Source organism: Oreochromis niloticus, linkage group LG1 (assembly GCF_001858045.2).
Source record: "Oreochromis niloticus isolate F11D_XX linkage group LG1, O_niloticus_UMD_NMBU, whole genome shotgun sequence".
Lineage (NCBI taxonomy): Eukaryota > Metazoa > Chordata > Actinopteri > Cichliformes > Cichlidae > Oreochromis > Oreochromis niloticus.
In genome coordinates, this window is record NC_031965.2 from 33067301 (window position 1) to 33093014 (window position 25714).

Sequence of the window (25714 nt, forward strand, 5' to 3'; positions counted from 1 at the left end):
GAACAAGAATTAGTTATACTGAGATGTTCTACCTATATTTCCTTAAACCTTGACTAGAAATATACAAAATTCATCCCAAACAACATTGATGTTCCGACAAAACACAAGCAGCAAAACAGTTTGCATACATTTTTATTCATCTTAAATCTCCTGTAGAAAAAAAAGAATCAGAGAAACAGACATTCTCTTTTCCTTCAGCCAATAATTTTTCCCAGAACTCAGAATATATCAATAACAGGAAAAATTCTTACAACAGCATGTACAAAAGAGAAACCAAAATGAAACCTCAGTCTAACAGATCATTTCAATAAAAACGCAAAAGTTGGAAGGCTATGAATAATTTACACAAATCAAAAGTACAGGTAACAAAATGACCATCAATGTAACAAAAAAAGAAGAGAAAAAAAGAAAAAAAAAAGAAATTTGATTTTATGTCGGCTCTGTGAGGTGTTCCAGTGGTAAAAGTGAGGCAAAATTCAGACCACAAACTCCAAAAGACCCATCCTGACCACCCAACATGGATTCGTTTGCTGCAGCTGGGCTTACCGAGACCTCCAGTCTGAAGTTATGACCCTGACAGGAAGGAAGAAGGGTTTAAAAAAGAAAAGAAAAAAAAAACGAAGGAGAGCATTTGATTGATGTGGAAACAGGTCTAGAGGCAAAAGCAACAGCTCCAAAGTCCTGTTATGGCAGTAAAAAAGTAAAAAAAAAAAAAAAAAAAAAGACCCTCAAGTGAAGCAAGTAATACTTATAGTGAAATCCAGAAGTCACACAACCTTCACTTATCAACATTTTGTAAGTACCAAATATCTGCTGCAAGTATTGACAAGAAAGGTCATAAAATGTGTGTCTGTTGAAACCAGTGTATACTGTCCACAGCTAGAAGAAATCACCAGAGAAAGCTCGTTTTAGACTCAGCGGTGCTTCAAAGTGTAATAAAAGGCAGTGAGGGCTTTCACGGATTTAAACTGTCACACTGAAAATGGTGAAACTGGTGGTTGTCAGCCTGCAGTCCTGCATATATGTATCCTTATGTGTTTAAACAAGTTTTCAAACAGCATATAGTAGCAGCATTGTCTTTATAAACCAGAAAAAAAGTGAATGATTGTCTAACATCTTCAGTGGGCTTTCTAGGTCAGAAACATCATGGCACAGGTCATGTGTGGGATTTAAAAGGTGCGAATTTGGCCTTCAGGTAGACCCAGTTTCATGCACTACTATTAAATTACAGCTATATTTACTACTTCTTTCTTTGAAAACCCCACTTGACAGTGTTTTTCCAAGCAACAATGGCATCCAGAACTGTACAAATATTAGGGCAACATAATGAAAAAATATATAGTATTTTCTTAATGTGGCCCCAATACAATCATAAAACATTTTTAAGTTGTACTCTTCATTATATTTTTTCGTATTACATGTTAGTAATTTCTAGTACCATAAAGAAAGTTTGCATTGTGTGTGTTTTACCATGTGAATACATGGGTTTGCCATATAGTGGCTACTTTAGGTCACAACTTCATCCACCTGATTATAGGATAACCCGAAAAATACGAAAGAAAAAAAAAAGGGGGGATTCTACATGCTACTTCGTAACCCTAAAACGTGGTGTTGGATTATGTGCAGAGAAGGTGCAAAGGACAGAACTGCCCTTCCTCCATTCTTGTATGTCCGTAGCAGCTCCTCCAGACTTTAGAAAGCCCAAATAAAAGCCATCGTGGGCCAAACTTCAATAGCAAGATGTTTGATGGTCATGTTTTTCCCCTTGGAACTGTTACCATGTTTCCAGGATGGTTTGGTTTGTGGTTTGGATTTGACCATGTTATTGACAGCATGCAGTGAGATCGTCATTACAGCCAGTCAACTGTAGGTGAGATGTTTTGTTGTTCTGTACATGTAAATAGATTGGAAAAAAAAAAGAGAAAAGTGAGGTAGATGGATGGTTGAAGGATTAATAACAAGACCTTCCCCCAAAATAGAGAAAAAAAGCAAAACAAAATGACAACATATCAGAAGGAACAAAAATATCTAATAGGGGATTTTTTTACAGTGATTTACACTTCACACAAAAAAGGACATAAATAACCAAGAAACATTTGGGCAAGGGATACACAAATGCCACTTTCAGAGGCAAATAAGCCTTAAAAATCTTTCTATGTGGTCCACTCTGATCATATATTATTGTTTTTCTTCAGTAAATCTTCATAAAGAATACCATTAGATTTATTCTCAAAGAGAAGGGCCTCGATACTTGTTCCTTTTATAAATCCTTTTAGTGTCACCTGTGACATCTTAATGTTCCCAAAGGGAAAAAAAACAAAACCTCTCAATGCTATAAGATTAATTTTCACCCATGTCTCAGCCCAATCTTCTACAAACACACGTTTATATGTTGAAAAAAGATAAATAATATGGGTTACTCTAGCAGCCTAAAGAAAACCACCCCTGATGAAGAGACAGAAGTTGATTAGAAGAAGGTGAAAGTATCCCACAGACAGGTTTCTGTACTCGCCTGAAATACATAAATTATGTTTTGCATTGTACTCTTAAGGTTTGCACACGGCACTAACACAGAGCCCGAAACTGACAAAATGCAGTATCAGAAAAAAAGAAATGTGAGTTCACATAATACTGTTAGCTAAATGATTACAATGCAGACTAAACAGAACACTTTATACATCTATCTTTTATTGCCCGAGATTTTAGGAGGGTTTGGGCACACATTTAATGGTTGAACTGGTTATTAATCACTATTTCAGGACTTTTATACATGTGTGGGGATCATCTGACAGAGCTGCTAGCCACTTACCTACAGCTTTTTTTCCCCAACTAAACTAGCATGAGGACTATTTCTGGTACAAATACCACATTTTTAACACAATTATCTTCATATTCGGCTCTTGTTTTTATCATGAATTAGGGCATATTATGGCAGCATATAAGTTAATGAACACTTTTCTTTCATAATAAACCAGAAAAAAAAAAAAAGGTATAACTAGCATGAGCCAGCAAGAAAATGTGTTAATATTTTCTTGTTGGGTAAAATGCTTCAGGTAAAAATGTAAACTGTACTTATCACCTGTATAGTTTATAAAAAATACAGGAGTAATTAATGGGAGTAATTTATTTTTTGCTCTGGAGTTTGTTTTATAATAAGTTATCTTGGGTTAACCAGGTGGCTCAGGTAGATAACTAGGATTAGCTTGCATATCCCTTTTCGTGTATTCTTGCTGCTAGGTGGCTAAAAGGCACTAAACAAACAGCAAGTGTGCACAAACCCTCCAAAAAAAGGGGTAAACTAAGGTGATGAGCTGGTATAATAGAAGATGATCATAAATTACATATTTCTTTCCTTTAATATGCCTTCTGAATTATTTAACTAACAGTATTGTTTATCAGTGTTTAATGCTACATTTTGAAATGTCTCACTTCTACATTTTGTCAGTATTAGGTTTCTATACATAAGTGTAAAGGCCAAATCAAACGCAGCCTGACAACCATTCGGTTGTAAAAACACTGCTTTTGAGTATTGTTAAAAAAAGAAAAGCAGTCAGAGAGAATAAGAATGAGACCGAGGTTTAACACACACCAGGCTGGATGTCTCTGGGTTTGACAGCACAAGGGAAAAAAAAAAGAAGAAGAAAACAAACGGGAAAGTAGAACAGGATTAAACTTTCCTCTTTGACCTGAGATTTAGTTGGGACACCTGGCCTCTTAGAGTGATAATGATGGGTAGAAGCGGTTTAGTCCAAACCATAGAGGACTGATGCAAAAGGGTCCCGAGAGAGCACAAGAACACCGATGGTTGTCGCCCCCCATCGCTGTCCCCTAATCAGATGGGAGGGGAAGTGTTTCAAAACACAAGGCAAATAGTCGTACCTTATACGCAAACACAGAAACGAAACCAGCTCAGATACACTTTACACAGTTACAAGCATTAAAAAAAATGGACTGTAGTTGAAACGTTCGTAGATCCAACCTGAAGGAGTTTTTTTTCTCTTTTTAATATATAGATATTGACTATATTACAACCACAAAGAGAAATAAGGAATAGCAGCTTCTTTCTGTACACGATGAATGTCTCCAACTGTAGAAAAGTTAGAAAAGTGACACAAACAACTGGTGTGTACATAAATGCTCTGCCCACAGAGAGATGTTGTAAATGTTGGAGACCGATGACTAGCCTAAAAAAATACCTGTTCGAATACAACAACAAAGACGCCTCTGAACTCGGAGAACTCCGACTGAGAGACGTTGTACAACTCGTGTTTATGTTTGTTTTTCCCATTTACACTTTTTCCATCCGCAGTCCTCGCTTTGAGTTTGTTTGTTTTTTTACGTTTTTTTTAAAAAAAAAAAATTTTTTTTTTTGCTTCTTTATGGACTGTATTTGGCGGTTTAACCGTAATGGTACAGCACTTTGTGAAAAGATGTGGCTCAATTTCAGATAATTTCAAAGTCTATAATGTCAGATTTACTGTAGTGTAGCACTGTAGAGGGAAGGTAATATCCCTTTTATTTCAAGAGAGTGCGGTAGCAGATTTGTTTTGCTTTAATTTTCAATGGAGTGTGTTGGAGAATTACAGGGCAAAACTGCAGAAGAGAGAATCTGACAAACAGTATAAATTTGGCAATAAATTTGGCAGAGTTGACCTTTCTCCCTCTGGTTGTTTGTTTCAGCGAGTTGGCTGTTGACCCGGCATTACGCTGACACCCAGCCTGCAGAGCAACCACACTACTGAACGACCGACGGAGACATGCCAGCCACTCTTAAGAGTTTCTTCTTCATTAGATATGCTTAACATTTTCACCATAATGCCCGTTCAAAAGCAAACAAAACGCCGCTTGTTTATATAAAGGTCTACAGATTTTTCTTCTCCCATTTGTAAATACATATAAAAAAGTAACAAACAATGAATTATAAAATAAGTTCAGCCATAAAGAGAGAGAAAGATCTCCCAAATTATTGATATTTTTCTTATTTGTAGTGTTTTTGTTTGTTTTTGATCTTCCCACTCGAGGGCAGTGTCACGTTGGACAGCCAGCTGGTAGAAACCAAAACTTTATGAAAAGGAAAAAAAAGAAAAAGAAGAACATGTTTGCTCCGTCTTCCTGTGAGTCTTCTCACTGAATGGTCACATCCAGCTGGTGGACCACGCGGTTTGCTGTATTTGATTTAAAAAACAAACAAAAAAATTCCCCAAAACAACAACAACAAAAACCAAAAATCATTCCATCCACTGAGATGTCCAGCAGATGGAAGGTTTGCAGTCTGATGGGTTGTCCAATCAGCAGGCAGAGGACTGCGGGAGAGGCATGGCACGCTCATTTTTGCGTCCTCCATTCATGTGCGCGTATGGTGGCAGATCGTCCAGAGACGGCCGCATTGTGACACTCGAGCCTGTCCCGAGCCCCGACCCCGCTGCGAGCCCCGACCCCGCTGCGTGCCCCGCCCCCGACAGCCCATTAGCTGCTTGCTGGCCGGAGGGGTGCTTGTCCATGGCAGCTCTCGACGTGCAGGGAGAGGAAGGTGAGCTGGGAGCTAGCGACGGGCCAGGTGGTGCTTCTGAGCTTGGGGAAGGGGGCGTCTGTTGGGGAGCTGGAGTCTGCTGCAGTTGTGTCGATGAAGGAACGTCCAGAGGAACATCTTCCATGTTGTCTAGCTTTTCCAGGTGGAGCTGCGGCGCATCGGCCGGCTTGTTATCGGCGCTGTAGAAGAAACTGACATCTCTGAAACACGGGTCCAGCTCATCCTTTATGCTGCTGATGATCTCAACAAAGGATGGACGCATCTTAGGATTGTACTGCCAACACATTCGCATCAGCTCAAACCTGCAAACACACACAAATAGGTCAGGTCAGTATTCAGCAACAACATGTCCTCCTGTAGTAATGACTCTATCCAGAGGAACTGTACTTTCCTACCAACAAACCAATATTTACTTTTGCCAAATGTTTGCTTTCTGTTGCTAAAATGGCTGTATGACCCTCGTGCACTCGCTTCTTGTTTATGAAGTGCTGAGCTGATGCTGCCTTCACATGCATCCAGCACAGAGAGCTCTACAGCCAACCTGAATCTGACAAACAAGTTATGACTCAAGCAGTCACAACTTACACTGCAGTTTGAGTGGATTAAAGAAGCAGGATACAGTATGTTAACTTGTGTTTTAGAGTTGCTGTAAGGTGGATTCTGCTATTTTTAAAATGGTTATTTAAAAAAAAAAAATAATAATAATTTACACCACTATTTATCTTCTTAGAACCTTGTGTTTACTGGTACCTGGTAGTATCTAATGTGCTACTACAACCAGAAGGGGGCAGTAATGCACCTAGAAGTGGTTTGTTGAACACCAGATCACCAAATGCATAAACAACAAGAATGTGCAAAGCTGAAGGCTTCTACAGTAATCAACAAGTGCAGTGCAAATTTGCTAGGTAAAGCTGACATATCACAAATCTGCCCCAGCTATGCACAGTTAACTGAAGTGCAGGAGGGGGGATTGTTCCCAGTGAATATCAGATGGTATTTTTGCTTGAACTGTCAATCCTGAGTTTGGACAAAGTGTGCTAAGCTACGAGTATAACGTCTGCTGCAAACCCAACAATTAGGCCACATCATATTATCAACCAAGGAAGTGAACTAGTAAGACCTATTTTCCAGATATGCTAATGAATAATATTATTTATAAAATTGTTGCTGTTAGGGAAGAGAGCAAACCCTGGGACTTCACATTTGTTCTCCGCATGACTTCACCATCTGATGCATCCTTCAGTGTTTTCTTGTTGGTGGCCAAATTTGTCTGTGACACTCATGACTCTTGATGTGGATTTATACTGCGGCTGTTTCACATTAAGAAGAAACATCTTAAAGAATACAAGTTCACACACTGAAATATAGATGGGCTGCGAAAGCAATCAGTACTGCAGTTCAGCAAATCCACAGACCACAGGCTGAAGGGCAGCAGTGCCGCTTCACTGAGTGGATAATTAAAATCAACCAGCAGAGAAGAGGAAAACAGACATGAGAGCATTGTATGTGAATGTGCAGTGTAGAGTTTGTGTGTCTTACAGCATATCGGGACAGTTCTGAGGTTTCTCCAGAAGCCCCCCCTCCATGACAAAACGGAGAACTTGTTCATTAGAGAGACCTTGGTAGGGCTGTTCTGCCAGAGTGGCAATCTCCCACAGCACAACCCCAAATGACCTGCATAGTGGGAAATGGGGAGGGGGGCAAAAAAGTGTGTTTTCCATTATCTTTATGACAATGATGACATATTTTTGGAAGCAGTATACACACAGAATGAAGTCACCATGTGTGTTTTCTTGTGTCTGCTTACCAGACATCCGAGTTGGTGGTAAAGACTCCGTCTTTCAAGGACTCGGGTGACATCCAACGTACGGGGAGCAAACCTTTACCACCTTTGCGGTAGTAATCTGTCTCATAGATGTCTCTGGTCATGCCAAAATCTACTCACACACACAAACACAAGCGCACACAGACCAAAAGGAAGGAAGTGAAGCAAAAAACAGTCACTTCATTCGATAGAAATGCTTTCAAATTTTTCCTGACTTCTTGGTATAATTTGAGTTGGTTTGTATTTCATAGGGTGGTGCTGTTTACTGGTATTATAATGTAATGCTGTTTTAAGAGTTAACTGCCATCACTTAGGGTGTTTTCACACCTATGGTTTGTTTACTCTGGTCCGAATCAGTTAACATGACATGACAGTGAACCCAGACTCATCCTTTACCTCCGATCTTAACAGTAAAGTCTTCGGCTACCATGCAGTTCCTGGCTGCCAGATCTCGGTGGACAAACTTGTTGGCGTTGAGGTAAGCCATGCCATCAGCAATCTGCCCTGCCATCTGAAGCATCTTCTTCAGAGGAGGGAGAGATAGGCTGGACCACTGTTGCTGGAGACACGAAAGCGAACAAGCAAACATGAATAATCTGACCCACAGGTGATACTCTCTCACTGCACTTAATTACAACATTGCATTACACTGATAGAGATACAATTAAGTTATTATCATGCAAAAAAACCCTACAGATGAAATATTTAGCTTTGTTTTTATTGAGTACTCATTTTCTGCGCATCAGTATGACGACAATTCACTACCTCTTTGGGTCGCAAGGAGCGCAAGTAACTTTTTAGATCTCCTCGGGTCATCAGTTCCATGATAACCAGGGTGGGCTGGCCCTGAGAGACCACTCCCAGGAGGCGAACCTGCAACAAACATAGGATGACTCAAACACTGGCAACAAAGGGAACTGATGTAACCATGTGGCCATTTCTTCTTAACTAGACAGAAAATATGAACTACCCTGATTTCTCTGTAAGATCTGAATTTATGTGAGCACATACCACATGATGACAATTGAACTCCTTCATGACGGAGGCTTCATTGAGGAACTCGATCCGCTCTCTCATGCTGGCCGACTCATTAACAGTCTTAATGGCAACACGCGTCTCTGGTTCGTCTTTGACCACACCTTTGGCTATGCCTTCGTACACCATCCCGAATGACCCTTGGCCAAGCTCCCGGCTCAAGGTGATCTTCTCCCGTGCCACTTCCCACTCATCTGGTACATACACTGCACAGACAAAGGCATTTCTATATTAGTAAAATGAAGTGTGATTACTTTCTGATGTGTGCTGCCTATCCACATCCAGTGTTAGCTATTTAACAAAGCAGACAGAGAGATAGTGATGTAAAGATTTAATTTTGCAACAACACATTAGCTAGCCTCACTCTAGTGGAGAGAGTCCAGCTGACAAATTATTAGTTATTACTGCAGTTGTTTTCTGGTCGATTGTGATTGTTGTACAAGTGTAATATATTTTCATGGCATTAAATTAGCGATAAATTTAGAAAGAAACTGGCTGCAATGTCTGACTTTGCTCCCTGATCCAACATTATTATTATCCATGTGCATAGGTTATAAATGTGATTTAAACCCAAATTCCTGTAGGTGTATGATGGCTGAGGCAGTCTTATTAATAACCAAGATTTCCATCTCAGCAGTGCTGATCACAGGTACTTATCATATGTTTTGTTTTTCAACTAAAGGCCACTGAATGGATGCGAATGCTTAACTGTTGTTGTGATCTCTGACCTAAAATGAACAGGGCTGTAAAGTAAGGGCCTCACTTTACTTCTTAAATATAGACCTTTGCACCAACATGGATGATTTTTACTACTTCCTTTTTTCACATTCAGAAATCACTCACTTTCTGCTGCACTGAAGTACTCTGGGTTCACTGAAGCGTACAGAACTCCATTTCCGAGCCGATCACTGTTCCTGACAAAAACAAAAATGGTTTACAGACACAGAACAGGGAGCGTGCATAAGGTATAATCATGCACATCAAATTTTTATTTTACAAAGAATACTAGCAAAATGCAACATTGGCTGTTGACACAAGTGAACTTTTGCTTCAGATGCATTTTCACTCCCAGATATACTCGACATTTGTTAAGCATAGCAGTGCCTGGATAGAGCAGGAGGCAGCAATGCACAGCTCTCTAGCACTTGATCTTTGTACTAAGGAATGGACAGGTTAAAGACTGACTGATTTACAAACTCTGTCAGATAAGGACTAGAGAGGTTGTTGCAGTGCATGTGTGAAAACAAATGTTGTAGTATTTCAACTTGAAAACCTACTGTGGCTGGCTCAGAAAAAAAGAAAAAAGATTGATTTGACTTCAGGGCCTATTATAGTATGACAGGTGTTGCTAATTTCTTCTGGAGAATCATTACTTCATATTACTTCAGGTTGTTTTGAGTTCAAATCATGCAAATTTATGATCTTCAGTTCTCTTCAGGGTAATTTTGGTATTTCAACATAAACACTAAATATTACAACCCCACATACAACAGGGTGCCAATCACGTAACAGATGGAATTCTAGCTTTATTTGCCACTTAGTTTTATGGACTACAATTGGCAAAAGCATTTTTGCTTTGGTTAGTGTGTTGGTTCAGTGACTGTGGATCACAGTGTGACCACACCACCCATTAGTACGTTGTTTAAGTGTTTATTTTGGGGAAGAAAAAGGAAGAAAAGTACATGCCCATATGCCTTTCATTTTGTTTTTTTTTCCTGATACAGGGTCGCGTTTCTTTCGGGAAAAGTATGGCATTCTCTTTCTCAGGATAGATCTTTCATAGGTGATGAAACACTTCTTGTACACAAACCTTTTCCTGTTGAGGACAACCATCACTCCAATCAGAAGGCAGATGAAGATGATGATGGAGATGGGAACAAAGATCATTGCGTAGAAGATATTTTCATATCCTGCTGGGTCGAACAGTTTGATTAATATCATTAGTAGTTTTGACGTCATTCAGTTGTTAGAAAACAAAAAGGCACAACATTTTTTTTTAAAAATGGTGCAATCAACTCTAATGATGCATGACAGCATGCGTCTTACTTACGTTCAGCCACATACAGATCCACAGTTTGTGTCCAGGAGCCATTGCCAGCCAGAGACGTGGCTCTCACTCTGACTGAGTAGTTTCCTGGACTGAGGTTGGACAGCCGAACGCCACGCTGGGCCCGATACATTTGACCAGATACACATTCATGCTTCTCAGTCTGACACACACACACACACACACACACACACACACACACACACACACACACACACACACACAGAAAAGAGAGCTTATTATGGAGTAAGTTTTACTAAATCCAAATCAAACATCCAAGGGCCTGCTGTTTTTAATTTGTACTGTGCAATAAATAGTAAGGACAGGGTTTAGGGTGCCAGACCCATTCTGCCTCAAGATGAATAAATAATAAGTCTCATGTCTGGTCAGTGGCGTATTTGATTGGTTAACATGTACTTCTGAGACCCAGTGCTGCCACTGTTTTTATGGCGTTTCTAAAACTTCACTCCTGTTTGTTGGTTCAATCTGTTCTGCATTTAAAATGAGCACATTTTAACATGAGCACACTTCTGCATCACATTCTGTGTGTCAGAACTGACTTCCCAACATTTTCAGAGCATTAGGTTAAAGTGAAATTTTGTTTAACCTACTTGTTAAACTTGTTCTGCAGTGAAGACTAAAGAAATAGTGATCATTTGTTTTTCATTAAAGGGAAAATGAGAGATTATGGCGTTGACTTTGATACTTGCAAATGTGAAATGGCTCTAGCTAAATGACTGGCAGACAGTCAGACTGGGTAACATAAAAATCTCTTCTTTAAAGCTCATTTTATAGACTTGCTTTTATGTCACATCCCTTTTTTGTTTTTCTTTTGTTTTTTGTTTGCTATTAGCATCTGTCCTTTATGATTCAATATACTTTCTGAACTTCCTGCCAGTCTTAAAATTTATCAGTATTATAACTATTACTTCAGATTAATCACTTCATACAGAGGAGAAGATGATCTACGAGCAAAAAGAATTTTGAATAAACTATTGAATTTACTGAAATCAAAGGCAGTTTGTCCTACCTCAGCACCCAGTTTAAACTTGATCTCATACATGAGGATAAGTCCGTTGGGACGAGGCGGCGTGGGCCAACGCAGAAACACCCAGTCCTCATGGCCTTCCCAGGTCACTGGACCCGGGATGTCATCGGCCTTTTCTGGAAAAACCACAGCCAGAGTTTAATTACAATGGGTATCAAAGAAATCACAGCTTGGTCATGTGTATCCCAGCTGCCTGTAATGTTTCAAAACAAATTGCTGACCTGCAGGCTTGGTTCTGGAAAAGACGAACTCCGCTGCGCTGCAACGTACGACCTGTCGATTGCACGCATGAACATCGATGCGGTAAACCGTAAAAGGCTGCAAGCCAGAGATCTGCAGCTCACGTTCTGTCACTGATTGCTCAATGAATTCAAATTCTTGGTCTGCCGGATCCTGTTCGGGGGTGCTGTTGTTGCCAGCGGCTTGAAGAGGAGGGGCAGTGCTACTGTTGCTGTGCAGCTGGTTGCGGCGGGAGTGAGTAGAGTTGGCGATGCCAAACAGATCTCTGCGGCGACGATCTGCTGGCCTGAAAAGTAGAGTCAGAGGAGAAATTATAAGTGTGAAACAGGTGTGTTTTAAGTGACATTAAGCCCAACAAGCCAATTTTTCATACTTTGGAGCAGGATGTGAAACACTGGTAAACCACAAGGCGGTGAAACCTGTCTATCTCCTTTGTTGTTCACTTCTTAGCTCTTTAGTTTTGTGCTGATTCCAGAGTTACTGGAATACTTTGCTCAAACTTGACGTTTTAAGTGATCTGCTTTGTTTTTGTTGCCATTTGGCTTTTGGTTCAGCAGTTCGGATGAGGCATGATAAGAACACTGTAAACAGAATTACTGAACAGCTCAGTTAATTTTCTAGTTACTAAACTTTTACATCAAAGCACACAGTATGTGCCAAAATGTGATATATCAGACCCACTAACACAGCCGAGCAACAAGAAATTACCAAGTAGTTTCCCCCATGTGCCTTTATTTCATAATATTTCATTGGATGGAATACCAGACAATGTTATTGCCATGGTTTTGTCTCAACCAGAATGAAATGTGGACCACTTTTAAAGAGCTTTTGACAATTTATCCTCAATTATATTTCTTCTAACACCAAGAAAGAAATGTTTTCTTTGGCTAATTCTAGTTAAACAGTTCCAGCCAATCCGTAAAAGACTCTGGTAGGTGTGTAATGATCACATCAGCAGAGTTTACAGATACTGTCCCATTCATGTTGGTTTGCACACATCTGTTAAAGGTAAGCTCAAAAGTAAATGCAGAATATATGATGACACTTGATGTTTATCTTTAGATGGAAGTACACAAATCCCTTTATTCTGGCCTGGCAAAACACACCAAGAACTAATTATTCCCAATGGACTTGCACATGTGTGTTGAGACATAAAGAAATAATGTGATGCAGATGTCCAGAGTCCAATGCAGCAGGGTGACTTCCTATCTCTATCCAAATCAAACAGAAGCTGAGCCACTATTTAGGGAAATAAAGAAAAAGTAAATGCATTTGTAGGGAAATTGCAAGAAAGATTAAAAAAATAAAGACTGAATTATCACTCCTCATTAGGCTATGTTCTCGTAACTGCTATGCATAATTATATTGTATAATGACTAAAGACCGAAGGAAGAAACCGATCTCTGTTTTGCTAACCTGAAAAATTACTCAAATTGTGCATGCATAGATATTTGGTTAGTTCACATAGGGGTAAAAATCAAGTTAAATGTTGCCGTAGCTACACAACGGCTGTGCCACATGGAGAAATAACGATCTTGGGTTATTCACCTTGGTGTGAAAATGGAGTTGTGCAGGAAGTTTTCAAAGACTTTTCGGTAAGAGGCGTCAGCAGCTTCAGCCTCCAGGTCTTCCACTGATTTGGGGCAGGGACAACAGCCTTTACCTGCCCCATCGGGATTTAGTTTAGTCGGCTTTGTCTCCTCTTCCTGGTCTCCCACCCCTATGGCAGCGATCCTAATGGGAATCTTCAACTCTGCAGGAGAAAGAAAAAGATTTGTAGTCCGTTTGTGACTTAATTATTAGCAGCAGTGGTGGGAATGGAAGTTTGTGCCTGTGTGTGTGTGTGTGTGTGTGTGTGTACCTTTGGAGCAATAATTGTGCTGATACAGCTCTCGGTCTTCCGCTTGCTGCTGCCATCTTACCAAGTAGTACGTGTGGTTCCCGTTCGCTGAGACAGGGGGTGACCAGCGTACCACCAGTTGAGTGGATGAGTTGGAGTACGCTCGCACATCCTGCGGCATGGAGGGTGCTGAGAAGGACGGAGACATAAACTGATTTCTAACAATTTTTGAGTAAACTCTTTTCTCCTTCAGGCTGCCAGTGCAGATGTGATCCTCTGACATCACAGTGCTGCTATGTCTTTACACTGCAGCTGGACTTATTTAAAGCAGCCTTCCATTTCATCTAATTATTGCAGTATATTACAGTTTGTTTAAATCAGATTTTCTCCATCTCTTTGACTTGCAGCTGTGTTTATTTCAAACAGTCTTCCTCTCCATCTCCTTACAGTATGTTTGGATAAAATCCAGAAATGCTTTAATTCTGACAGAGAAATAACCCACTTCTATTTGCAAAACAAGTAGCAACTAAGCATATGCTGTACGATGGTTTTAAGGTATACCAAACCATTTAGTATAAAAATATACTCCAAGGATATGATTTTCAGTAACATGAAACATGAAATTTCCCCTTGTGGGACTAATAAAGGTATATCAAATCAAATCAAATCATAGCTACTTTTGTTAAACTAATAAGGGAAATAATGCAGTTGCTAATTCAAACCACCAGAGGTCAGTGACAGTTTGGCAACAGCCAAACAGTAAGGCCAGAAAGCCAGCTGAAAACAATGCTATGCATTGGTGGGGATACAGTAATGCCCCTCTGGGATTGTTTAGACCGAACGATAGAGGGGAGTCGAACAACACAGAGAAAGCTACAATGCAGTGGTGGTGAAAACATGGCCACAGCAGGATACCTGCAATGCTGCAACTAAAGATATGGACAAGGTAAATATGTTTTGTTTTGTTTTTTTGACTGACTAGTTTACGATTAGCTTTGGCACTAAAACCAAATGATGAAACTTTATTTTTGGGTTGGGTTAAACGGCACAGTTGTGGTTTGCACGTTTGCCTCATGGCAAGAAGCTTCCTGGTTAGATTGTGCTGTTTGCTTGTGTTCCCTGTGCGTATGCTGGTTCTCCCTGCATATTCTGGCCCACAGTCCAGAGACGTGCGTGTTAAATTGGCGATTCTAAATTGATCGTAGCTATGAATGGTTGTGTGTCACTCTGTGCTGGCCTTGGGATGGACTGGTGACCTGTCCAGGGTGTACACTGCCCTGGACTGATGGTTTTGAAATAGATAACATACCGAAGAATAAAGCAGTATATGAACGTGTGGGTGAAAATGGGGTTTGCAGTGTCTAGAACTGAGAAGTCAGTAACACCAGAAAAGTGCTACATAAATGTAATTTTCTTTCAATTTCCTTCCCATTTCAGCTGCTTATGTTGAATGAAAACAAAGGCAGAGACTTCAAATTACTTGGGGATATTTAGTGGTGGCTTAGTCAAACAACAATTTTGCTCTTTAACTCCCTGGTTATTCTGACGAACAAAAACAAGTACTTTCTCCACTTTCAGAGAGAAGAAAGTACAGACTGTAAGAGACTGTAACTTTTGATCTGTGCTGTTGTGGTGTTTACCTGAGGGGCTGGTGCGGATGTAGACCACCTTGCTCTTGGCTCCTGGCATGTGTCTATCCTCCACTGTGAGTGTGATAGCTTTAACAAAGACAGCATACTGTGTCCACGGCTTCAGGTTGGACAGAAGAACTCCAGGATCTGACTCCTTGTCAGGCCTCAGCTCCACATCCACCATGTTCCAGCTGTTGGAGCCACAGCCATCCTGTCCCTCAAACTCTGTGATGTTCTGGTAGGGCCTAGAAGAAAAGGGTGAATTATTAATTTATTAGTGTACATCTATTTAATTCATGTGTTTTTTTATTACACAACTGAAAAATGTCAGCAAAACACAAAAATCTCATCTTCCTCAAAATAATAGTTAACACAGATAGAAAGACCACATTTCCATCGTGGTTTTTACTTTGCTGTATTTGTTTGTTGCCTGGCTCACCATTTTTAATACATCATGTCTTTGCATCAGTTTTTCCCCTCATTCTTCTGCAACGATTTAACACTTAAATGTCCACTTAAGCTCAGCTCCTAATATTCGCCCGATAGTTGTGGCTGGAAAACCATTAAGTGAGATTTCCTATTGCTGATTCTCTGGACATTTGTGAAACTACGTACCAAGTTAACATAGAAACTTGATTAAAGAAAAATTTCCTGTATTTAAAGTCCTGTTAATGTTTCTGGAACCTAACCTCTGACAGTTAACTTAAAACATGTTGGCTGATAAAGTGGTGGGATTAAGATTCAGCTCAGTAACACTCAGCCTGCAGATAAAATAAACAAAAAACATACGCTTCCTTGTAGTAGACAATGAAGCTGATGAGGTCTCTGTAGTCAGGGGGCCGGTAGCGCTGCCATGTCAGCTTGATCCTTGTGCTGCTGGTGCTGTTAGACTTAAATTTCAGAATAGTGCTTTCACCTATGGAGGGAGCAAGGAGTTAAAAAAAAAAAAAAAAAAAAAAAGTGCTTCAGTATGTGTGCATTAATATGCAGCAATTAGCAGTGTTGACAGAGTGGTGCAGTAAATACTGACATAAGAAGCAGAACAGCATCACGCTCAAAAGAGGTGTTTGCAAACTGCTAGTAAACTAGAGTACCTCCAGCACATGAACTGGACATAGCAATTTAAATGTTTGTGGTTTTCAAACTGAAGCTCATTTTGACCCTTACAGCTGGCTCTGTCGCCGTTGTTTCGGAAATCACTCTCATCAAAGCGGGCCTGGATGCCTGTTTTGTTCCACATTTTGCGGATCTCGGACATGCATAGCTTCGGGTTGGCTCTGAAGAACAGCTTTCCTGTTTTGATGGTCAGATTGTGCTGCTTCCAGTCCCAAAGATACTGTAACTGTTGGTTGTCGAATGCAGAGAAGGCATACATGCTAGAGGGCAGAAAGAGGAGGAGATGAATGGATTACAGTCATCAATATGCTGCTTCGTTCTACATTCATTCGTGTATGTTTATCTATGAGTGTATTGTGTGTATAGTGATTCATGCTAGGCTGACAGCCAACTTTCCCACCAAGGTTAAGGCCTTATTTTCAGCACGTAATGGAAAACCACACAACATATCCACTAGTGACTTGTCTATTAAGGGAAGCTATGCTAATTGAACAAAATGTAGCTATTTTACTCTTCTCGGTAGATCTCTCTTCTAGCTGGAGGTTTAATGACCCAGTTAGACAGCAGAGGGACTGCTTGACAGCAGGATAAAAATCACCTGGCAAATCCGATTAACCAGGGGCTGACATTTTTTTGTGTGCTGGAGAGGAGATTTTTTTATGATTCTCTGGGTAACACCCAGACATCAAGGAATGACTGTAATGTGGGCCTTGGGACAGTAAGATTCCTGTGAACACAAACAGATGGAGGAGGGAACCGAAGGCCTCTCAATGACCCTGAGAGAACCTTTCCTGGGACTTTTGGAGGTTATACCTCATTCACAAACAAACAACTGCACTTGTTCAAGTTTTTTCACTAAAGATTCTTGAGGATGTTGGATCATATCATTCTTATATATTAGCTAAAAATGTAGTTACTCAAGAGTTGTGTTTATTGAGCACTAATTTTTTGTGGTTCCTAGAGTTTTCAAAAGTAAAATGAGAGAGAGAACCGCTTTGTTTTTTCTCTATGGGGTCTTTTACCTTTACCTTACACTATAAAGCACCTTGAGGCGATGTTTACTGTGAAATGGCACTAAACTAATAAAACAGAATTGAATAAATGAATAGAACTAATTAATATTAAGGTGAATCCTTGAGAAAAGTACATGAGAAGAAATGAGCTCAGAGTGTCACAATGCACAAACATCCATCTCCACTGTAAGGCATTGAGATTAAAACCTTGGCTGTATGTTTACCCATGTAGAGAAGTGTGTGCGTTCTTACTCTTCATGGAGGTTTTCTCCATCGATGTATCTCAGGCTCCGAAGGAATGCAAGGGAGCTCAGTGTGTGCGAGTGTATGATCCGTACGTAACCAGTCACCCTTTGGATCAGACCTGTGAAACTTTCCAGCTCTGCCACCATGTTATCTAAAGACGGACCGTCACAAACACATTCATTTATCTATTGATGCATTTTACCCTTTAGTATTTCATTGCTGGCTTAAACAGGACTTATTATCATTTTACACATTTCCTGTCATATATATCCTGTTACAATGATGGATGCTAATTTTTAAACATTGCTAAAATTTCAGCATGTGTACAAGCAATCACCATGAGTGAAAACTCAGACTAAAATGGGCTAAATGCTCCATTTCAGACTGTTGACTCTATACTGTGTGAAAGTAAGCAGATATATGTAATATGTTTATCTTAGGCACATGGCCAGGACTTATTCCTGGAACAAAATGTACCTTCAGACATATAACTAAACAAGTGTGTTTCATGCAGAAGGTCTGTAGAACCTAATTAACAGAGGTATCAACATTTTCCTGTCATTTCTGGCCGTATGATAATCATAAATGCATTAAGTTTGAAAACATTAAGCCCCGCTTACAAAAAACAAACCTGGCTATTTTTCTTTGTTTAAAGTTTAAAACAGCTTTGGAGTGTGCCAGCATTTTTCATATGGGTTAAACCCTGAGAGCTCTGGCTGTGAGCACAAAAGCTCCACCCACCTACTATTTACAAACCTTCTATTTATGAAGGGAAGCCAATAAGAGCAAAGGTAGCTTAAAGGTAGGGACAGGGAAACTGAACCAGGTTGTTTCAGTCAGTAGATTAAATCACAGGCTGCACAAAGGCCCAAGAGGAGACAAATAAGGATTATTTTGAACTGGGAATTACCTTGTTACTGTAAAATAATGTTATTATAGAACCATTTTTAAACTGTTGCAATCCATGAGGATAGCTTTCCTGAATGGACAATGAAATATATTCAAATTGTTGAGTTCTCATGTGACTTTCTCAAGTAGCAAAATCTGTGATAACTTCATTTTGTGTCTGATTTAACAGTGTGAATATAACAGATCTTTATAATGTTCTACACCAGCTGAGAAACTCCTCAGGCCTCCCTCACAAAGAAATGCGAGTATTAACAGTCGTATTGCTGTGTTACACCGCAGTACTTACGGCCTCTGCGGATGTTGATTTGCAGGTTGCCTTTGATAACAGTGCAGCCTTTGAGAGACTGAGCAGCAGTCATGGAGTCGATGACCTTCCCATCACATACTTTATCACACAGACCATCACAAGCTGTGCAAAACATACTGGAGACAGACAGAGAGAAAGGCAGGAGACAGTGAAGGTACAGCGTCATTCCTGACAGACATCTATTTGCCAAACTGGTTTAGCGTTGTTGTTTTTTTCCCTTTCTTTTTTTTAAATTTCTGTCCCTGAAAGATTTGACGTCAACATTTCACAGAAGCAGCCAAAGCATGTCTAGATGAAATTCCTCGGCATGCTTAACGGCCTTCACTATTTTGAAGGCCATACAGAGACTATGATGGCTGGCTGTCTCTAAGCTAACAGTAAGAATTGAACTAAATTCAATATTAGCAAAGCAACAATAGGTAGGGTGTTAAACCACGGTACATTCAGGTTGAACGGCAGCTCACCTGTTTGGTGCAGCGCGTGTGTACCCAGATGGACATTCAGGCATGCACTCTCCTCCATGGATAACGTATCTGTCAAGGTCGGTAAATTGGGCTTTGGAGCAAAGCTCGGCACTGATGCAGCTCCAGCCCTCGAACTTGTAGGTGCCTGGGGGGCAGTCAGCCATGCAGCGGCCTTGGTAATAGTAATGCACACATGCAGTACATGCTGTGTCACTATCGGGGACTGTGCAGCTGCCCAGACACTGAGGGTGGCAGCACTCGCCGTCTGCTGTGCACGCTCGCTGTGCACACTTCTCTGGGCACCCCACTGGGGAGACAGAAAGAAAGGGGGGTATTTTAGCCAGACAATTTTCCCCCAAAAAATAATGAACAATAAAAAACAAAACAAAACAAAACATCAGAACATGACAATTTTTAGGTACATGGCCTGTACTTAAAATTGATTTTCTGCTTTACAAGAATTCAAAGCACTTTTCAGTGTTTCTCATACACCTATCTACACAAACTCAAATACATGATGGCAGTGCTGCTGGGCTATCCCATCATCTTGCTCAATGACACTCCGGCCTATGGAGAGGCTGAGGTTCCAACAGCCAACCCAGAGTTTAGTTGATAACATGTTCTATTGTGGTCATTTAGTAAAGATGACTGCAGATTTAACTGCTCCTTTATACGTTTCCTATGTGATTGTTTTGCACAGAAGATTATGATGCACATGTAGGTTTGCTGCAGCAGGAAAGATAATCTCACCCTGAAGGCAGACCAAAAAAGTTTTTTAAATTTCCAGGTTTTAGCACAATCGTAGAGTGCCATGTGCCATTATTATTTACCTGGCACACTTAAAGAACAACATAAATCTTTTAATCAACATGAAGCAAACAAGCAAACATAAACTTCTTAAACAATTGTGAGGAAGAAGAAGAAACAGAAGCAGCAGCAGAAGAAGAAGCAGAAGAAGAAAAGTAAAAAATTAAAAATTGTTTTTTAAATGACTTCTAAAATAACTCCAGATATGAAGGGGGAGTGTGTTCCACCATTTAGGAGCAGCTACCGCAAAAGACCAATATCCTCTATGTTTTAATTTGGACTTTTCAAAATATTTTTATTTAATATTCTGCCATCACACCATTCAAAATGTAATATTTCGCCCTTAATACCACTACAAACAAGTTAAAATTTGGAGCAAACAACAACACTGATGTATTCCCACTGATGCAAATCCATATTTAACAACCAAACAGAGCTTGCAGTGAACCTAAAACCACAACACATAAATATAACCAGACAGCCATCAGTGCGAACATGCCTCTGTTATGACACTACTGGCTTCGTTTCTGAACAAATGATTTGCATTTACCAGTGAATGACTGACAATGCATGCATGCACACCCGCCCAGATTAAAGCTTTTAAATACACCAAGAGCCACACATGAAGTATTCATGCAAGCTGCTTCATATCCAACCAACCACATTTGAATTTTTGTTTTCTTAGTCTTACTATTATAAAAGGCAACCCAACCATGGGGAGCCACAAGCCAGTGTACTCTTAATGCATGTCTCGATCTTGGAAAAATGGGGATTGTTGTGTGAGGAAGAGCATCTACTGTAAAATCTTTGCCAAATCAAACACACAGATTACGAAGAACAAGATTTCCATATCAGATAAGTTGGGGTGACAGAGGAGGACACTAGGGATAGGGTAAGATTGAGACAGACGATCCACTGTGGCGAACCTTTAAGGAGCAGCCAAAGGAAGTAGTCGTGGTAGTAGTAGTATTCTTTAAATTACAGAATAATTATAATTATAGAATTCTAAAAAGGTGCTTTCAGCTGTGCTTTCATCCCTGATCCACTCCGGATTTTCCAGCCAACAGAGCTACAAATAACTCGTCCAGTTGCTGTGGTGTTCCTCTAAATAAGAGGATATTGTAACTGATGACAGGAAAAAGTGACTGAGGAGTTCCAGAAGAAAAACACCATATTGACATACATATAGAGAGCAGCCACACCTCGTCATGGCCTTTGTCTCTGCTGCGGGGGGATTTAAATGAAGCGTGATAGACAACAAAACACCAAGGCAGCTTATTTGACTAGCTGACACATACCTTTCACCATCACCATCATGCAGCTGAGCAGCAGCAGCCTTTAACCCACCTTTACTGTCGGCAGCTCACTGCTTCAACATGACAGTACAGAGACATAAGCTGATTGGCTCAAACTGACTCTAAACAGTAACGTGTCTGCCACAGAAACAAACACTAACTGCTATGGAAACACTGTAAATCCTGCTTGAAATTATTTGGTTGTGTGTCCTTTGAGGCATAAACAAAGGGACAGTGATTTCTGAAGCCAAAGAAACTGTAATTTTGATTGTGTCATCCACATAGGTTAGCCAGAGGCTGTTTAAACCAGCACCAAACAACACAAAGTTATAAGAAATGATGTGTTGTTTATAGAATGCTGAGCGATAAAACACTGGAACACGTTTCAACATGCTGCCTCCACCAACTCTGTCAAACAAACCAAAGACAACAGGCCAGAGCAGTTGCGTATGGCTACTTCCCTTTATTTATATTTCAATGATTTATCCACAGAGACTTGTTATATTATATTGAAAGACCTGGACACGCAGTATAAAGCATTACAAGACCGATGTTAGTGGACGATAGCACAGACTAAAACACAAAAGAAAAGTTAAAACCATCTGTTCAATCTGTTTATGTTTGAGGTTAAAGAATAAAGATTAGGAAGTTTGCGCTTGGTTCAGGGGTTAATGCTGCATTCATACGATTTCTGAACAACCCTAAGACACTAAAAAGCAGGAACTTAGAAAAGCATACCCAAACAGCTGTATTTATTAATTGTTAATCTGCTTTTGATTTTCTCAGCTGGCGCTTTAAGTGTAAGTAGCGGAAAGAAAAGCAAAGGTATTCAGGAAAGAGAAAATCAACCGGTACAGTTTGTTTTTAATCATATTAAAGCAGGAAAGCCAGAGTGCCATAATAATTGACAAAATAGCTGTTTTTTAGATGATCAACCAATCAATTCACTTTACCTTTTTTTTTGTTTTTGTTTTTTTTGCTCTGATGTTTGGCACCAAAACTAGATATCAACTGTGACATTACATCCACTCTGGCACCACCTATTGGTTTGTGAAGTCCTGTTTTAAAGCCTCAACTGTTAGCATTTTAGGCCAAAGAGCCAACACTGGTAAATAAGGTGCCTTCGTAAAGTGTATAGGTGCATTACACACCATTGTTGTATGTTCATGTATTGCTATCCACCTGTTATAGTGACAGTTACAGTGATTCACAAATGGTTATTATGTGGGAGTTTATCCATCTTAAAGGAACGAGAGAATAACTCTAAAAACAGTCACACTGACTAAAAATGTCACTCTTAATGATCAGCTATTGTATATTTTTCACATGTTTGTACTCACTTGTTTGTATGGACTATTGTATTTGTTTTTAATTGTTATGTTGTTACGTGTTGTTTGTGTTTTAACTTTCACTGCCATGTTGCCAGAGATTTGAATCTCAATGAGATTTTGCCCGGATAAATAGAGGATTAATAATAAAATATCCAAAAGTGTGGGGGCACTGAAAGACCGGCAGCTCTGCACACAGCAGGAGAGAGGAGGGAGACACTGGAGAATTTGTTTACCACGTTCAGAAAGGAAGTACCTTATACATACACAGGCAAAGAGCACTGAATCTTAGATTACCTTGTTTAAATGCAACGATAAAAGAGTCAGTCTTCCTTAATCAAAATAACTGGACGGTTATCACATGAAAATTTAAAACCGTATTAGATCAAGCTGTTTATTTGTATGTATAAAAGCAGTTAAGAGGCACAGTAGACTAATATGATGTATTAGATAAAGAGTATTAGGTGTTTCTACAGTAAAGGTAGGGGTCGTTAAAGCAGATGGTCCGGCATATTTGATTTGACACAGACTTTACGCATGATGCTCTTCTTGACATAAATCTTCCATTTATCCAAGCTTGGGACGTTCACTAGGAATACACTAGCTTGTAACCTCCTGAGGCTCGTTTCTCCTCCCAGAATCTAACCAGAGCTGCTTTGCTTGTAAAGCAAATGCATTAATCACTACACCAAGCATATACAAGTATTCCATGGTGTTGCGGGCCTGCAGATGATCACCAGGCTGTAAATAAGTTTCGTTCCAGGGTGAAAACCTGCTTATTTTTATTAGAAAGTCGGATATTTTACCGTAATAGTCTATGACTGTGACTCACTTTTGGAGCCAGCATCAAGTGGTCACTGGAGGAACTGCAATTCTGCATTTGCTTCATTTTTCAGTTCCAGATGTTGCTGCTTGGTTTTCAACACGTTTAAACATGAACATCGCATTTATTTTTGTTTACAGAATAAGAAATGAGAGACAGAAACAAAACAAAACAAAAAATCAACACACTGACCTACAACTTGCAAAAGCTGCCAACTATTTGTTGTTCAGTTTCGTGATTATGAGTTTCACCCTTAAAACTACTACCGTTTGTACATTTTGCAAAGCCTGCATGACCAAATATTCAATACTGACACCATCTAAATACAGAAACCTTCCAGTACACTTGCCTAGTAAATTCCTAATTCTAATGTTAACTTCAAATCAAACATCAACTACAGAATCCATTTGTAGTAAGTATCACTGGCTAATTTTTCTTTTTGGTCATTTACTCCTGGGTGACACAGGAAGTTCCTGAAATCTGCTGTCTTTCCCCGATTGGGCAGTGACCATGAGATGACCTTCTAGCCCATCTCCCAACTGACACAAAAGCCAATCAGAACCTTCAGACTGTGTGGTCCCACCAACCATTCAGCAGGCTGTTTGTGCTCAGCAGGAGGAAACGAGTGCTGCATTTCACAGGCACAAAATGTTCTTTCTCTGCTCACAGCCCATGCCAGTCCCCCAAAACTCCATCTTGCCCTCTGACCTCTTACAATAGGGTGATGTGAGCTGGAAAGGTGTAATTTTGAAATGCGATAATGTACAGCCTGAGGTCCACTGAGGGTTGGGTGAAAAGGAGAGAGAGTCTCTGCTTAAAGTTTGACTCAAGCTGGAGCTCTTTGCATGCAAACCCCTGAACACAACTCCCTGACTGACCAGTGAAGGGTGGAGGGAGGTGGAGAGGTCAGTGGGTGCATACAGTAGTGCAGATCAGCATTCAGCTGGACATCTGCAACATAAAGCTTCCCACTTTCTATCCCCCTTACTACACTTTTAGAGACAGGTTGATGCAGCGCTGCAGCACAAGGCAAGGAAATGGAAACAGGAAGAGAATGAAAAAGAGAAAGTATAAAGGAAAGAGAAAGACAAACTGCAGGAGGAGGAAGAGATGGGAGCAGGTACAGAGTATGTGAAGAAGTGAAGGGGTGAAGTGGAGAAGGAAGGAATTTAAGATCGAATTGAAGATGTATATTGCATCTTTTCCACACACACAGACACATACACACGCAGCATTATGTGCGTAATCTACACACCACAAATTAACAGATGAGGAAATGAAAGTTTTTCAGCTACAATTTATAGATGTCCTCTAAACACATCACAAGCAGGCAACCATTTTGAAAACTAAAAGGATCACCTGTATTACAATTTTTCTAAATGTGGCTGTCCAGAAACAACAGGCTGAGAGGGGCAGCTTTCTTGGGACCCACTCACCCAAACAACAGGAGTTGGTCAGTAAATCAAAACGAGAGAGAGGAAAAATAAATAACTGAATAAATAAATAAAATGTCCCGCTATCTTGCGTGAAGCAATTTGCGTTTCAGATCACCAGAGCAATTAAATTAATCTTTAAAAATCCCTTACCATTTTTAAGCATTAAAATTTGTTTTACTTATTTATCTTTTTTCTATACAACATTAACACCAGCCCAAAACATCAGTGATGTAGTAGTTAATGCAGAACCAAAACAAGCCAAAACAATTATTGTAAGGTGGGAAGTACAGAAAAAAGGTGACAAGTTTTCTTGTCATTGGTTAGTTATGTTGCACAAATTAATGAGAGTTAAAATCCACTGAGAACAACAAACATGACCTTGACTCTGAGCAAAATTCAATTTTGGTTCATCTAATGATTATTGTGTACAAGACTGACAAAAAAATAAAAAAATAAAAAAATGAAAAATACCACACACCAAGTAGCCTTTCTTGCGAATTGTGCACTGTTGGATGACAGATATCTTGCTGTCGCCTGAGCTCTTCAGTCAAATGAGCCAGAGAAGATCTAAATCTGATTTTACTTAGTTTTTTTGTTGTTGTTTTTTTACCTGAATGCAATGTTGGTGATCTACTCTAAACATTTAGCAGACTATTAAAACAAGCACTTGAGTTCTTGGTGACCAAGGAATAAAGAAAAGTCAAGTATATGTTCGCTGTGTGGTAATCTGGTTGAATCCTCATTAGCCAGCTGTTCTGACTGTGTGCTACATAT

The 25714-nt window shown here is 39.9% G+C and overlaps 1 protein-coding gene across 3 annotated transcripts in view; it reads right to left on the minus strand.

Moving 5' to 3' along the window:
- Positions 1–114: 114 nt before the first annotated feature.
- Positions 115–25714, minus strand: part of igf1rb (insulin-like growth factor 1b receptor) — a 63797-nt gene continuing 38197 nt past the window's right edge. For 2 of the 3 annotated variants that reach the window (XM_005447690.4, XM_005447689.4), the window contains exons 4-22: positions 19252–19558; positions 18767–18903; positions 17578–17722; positions 16364–16572; positions 15986–16112; positions 15206–15441; positions 13587–13754; positions 13274–13478; positions 11707–12011; positions 11468–11601; positions 10441–10600; positions 10201–10300; positions 9234–9304; positions 8367–8596; positions 8121–8228; positions 7752–7914; positions 7338–7467; positions 7070–7204; positions 115–5832 (exon numbers count right to left, since the gene is read on the minus strand). In XM_005447690.4, the coding sequence (XP_005447747.1) occupies positions 5289–5832; positions 7070–7204; positions 7338–7467; positions 7752–7914; positions 8121–8228; positions 8367–8596; positions 9234–9304; positions 10201–10300; positions 10441–10600; positions 11468–11601; positions 11707–12011; positions 13274–13478; positions 13587–13754; positions 15206–15441; positions 15986–16112; positions 16364–16572; positions 17578–17722; positions 18767–18903; positions 19252–19558 (3614 nt within the window). In that variant the 3' untranslated portion in view covers positions 115–5288. The remainder of the gene's footprint in view (positions 5833–7069; positions 7205–7337; positions 7468–7751; positions 7915–8120; positions 8229–8366; positions 8597–9233; positions 9305–10200; positions 10301–10440; positions 10601–11467; positions 11602–11706; positions 12012–13273; positions 13479–13586; positions 13755–15205; positions 15442–15985; positions 16113–16363; positions 16573–17577; positions 17723–18766; positions 18904–19251; positions 19559–25714) is intronic. The other variant, XM_013276852.3, reaches the window with a different exon arrangement.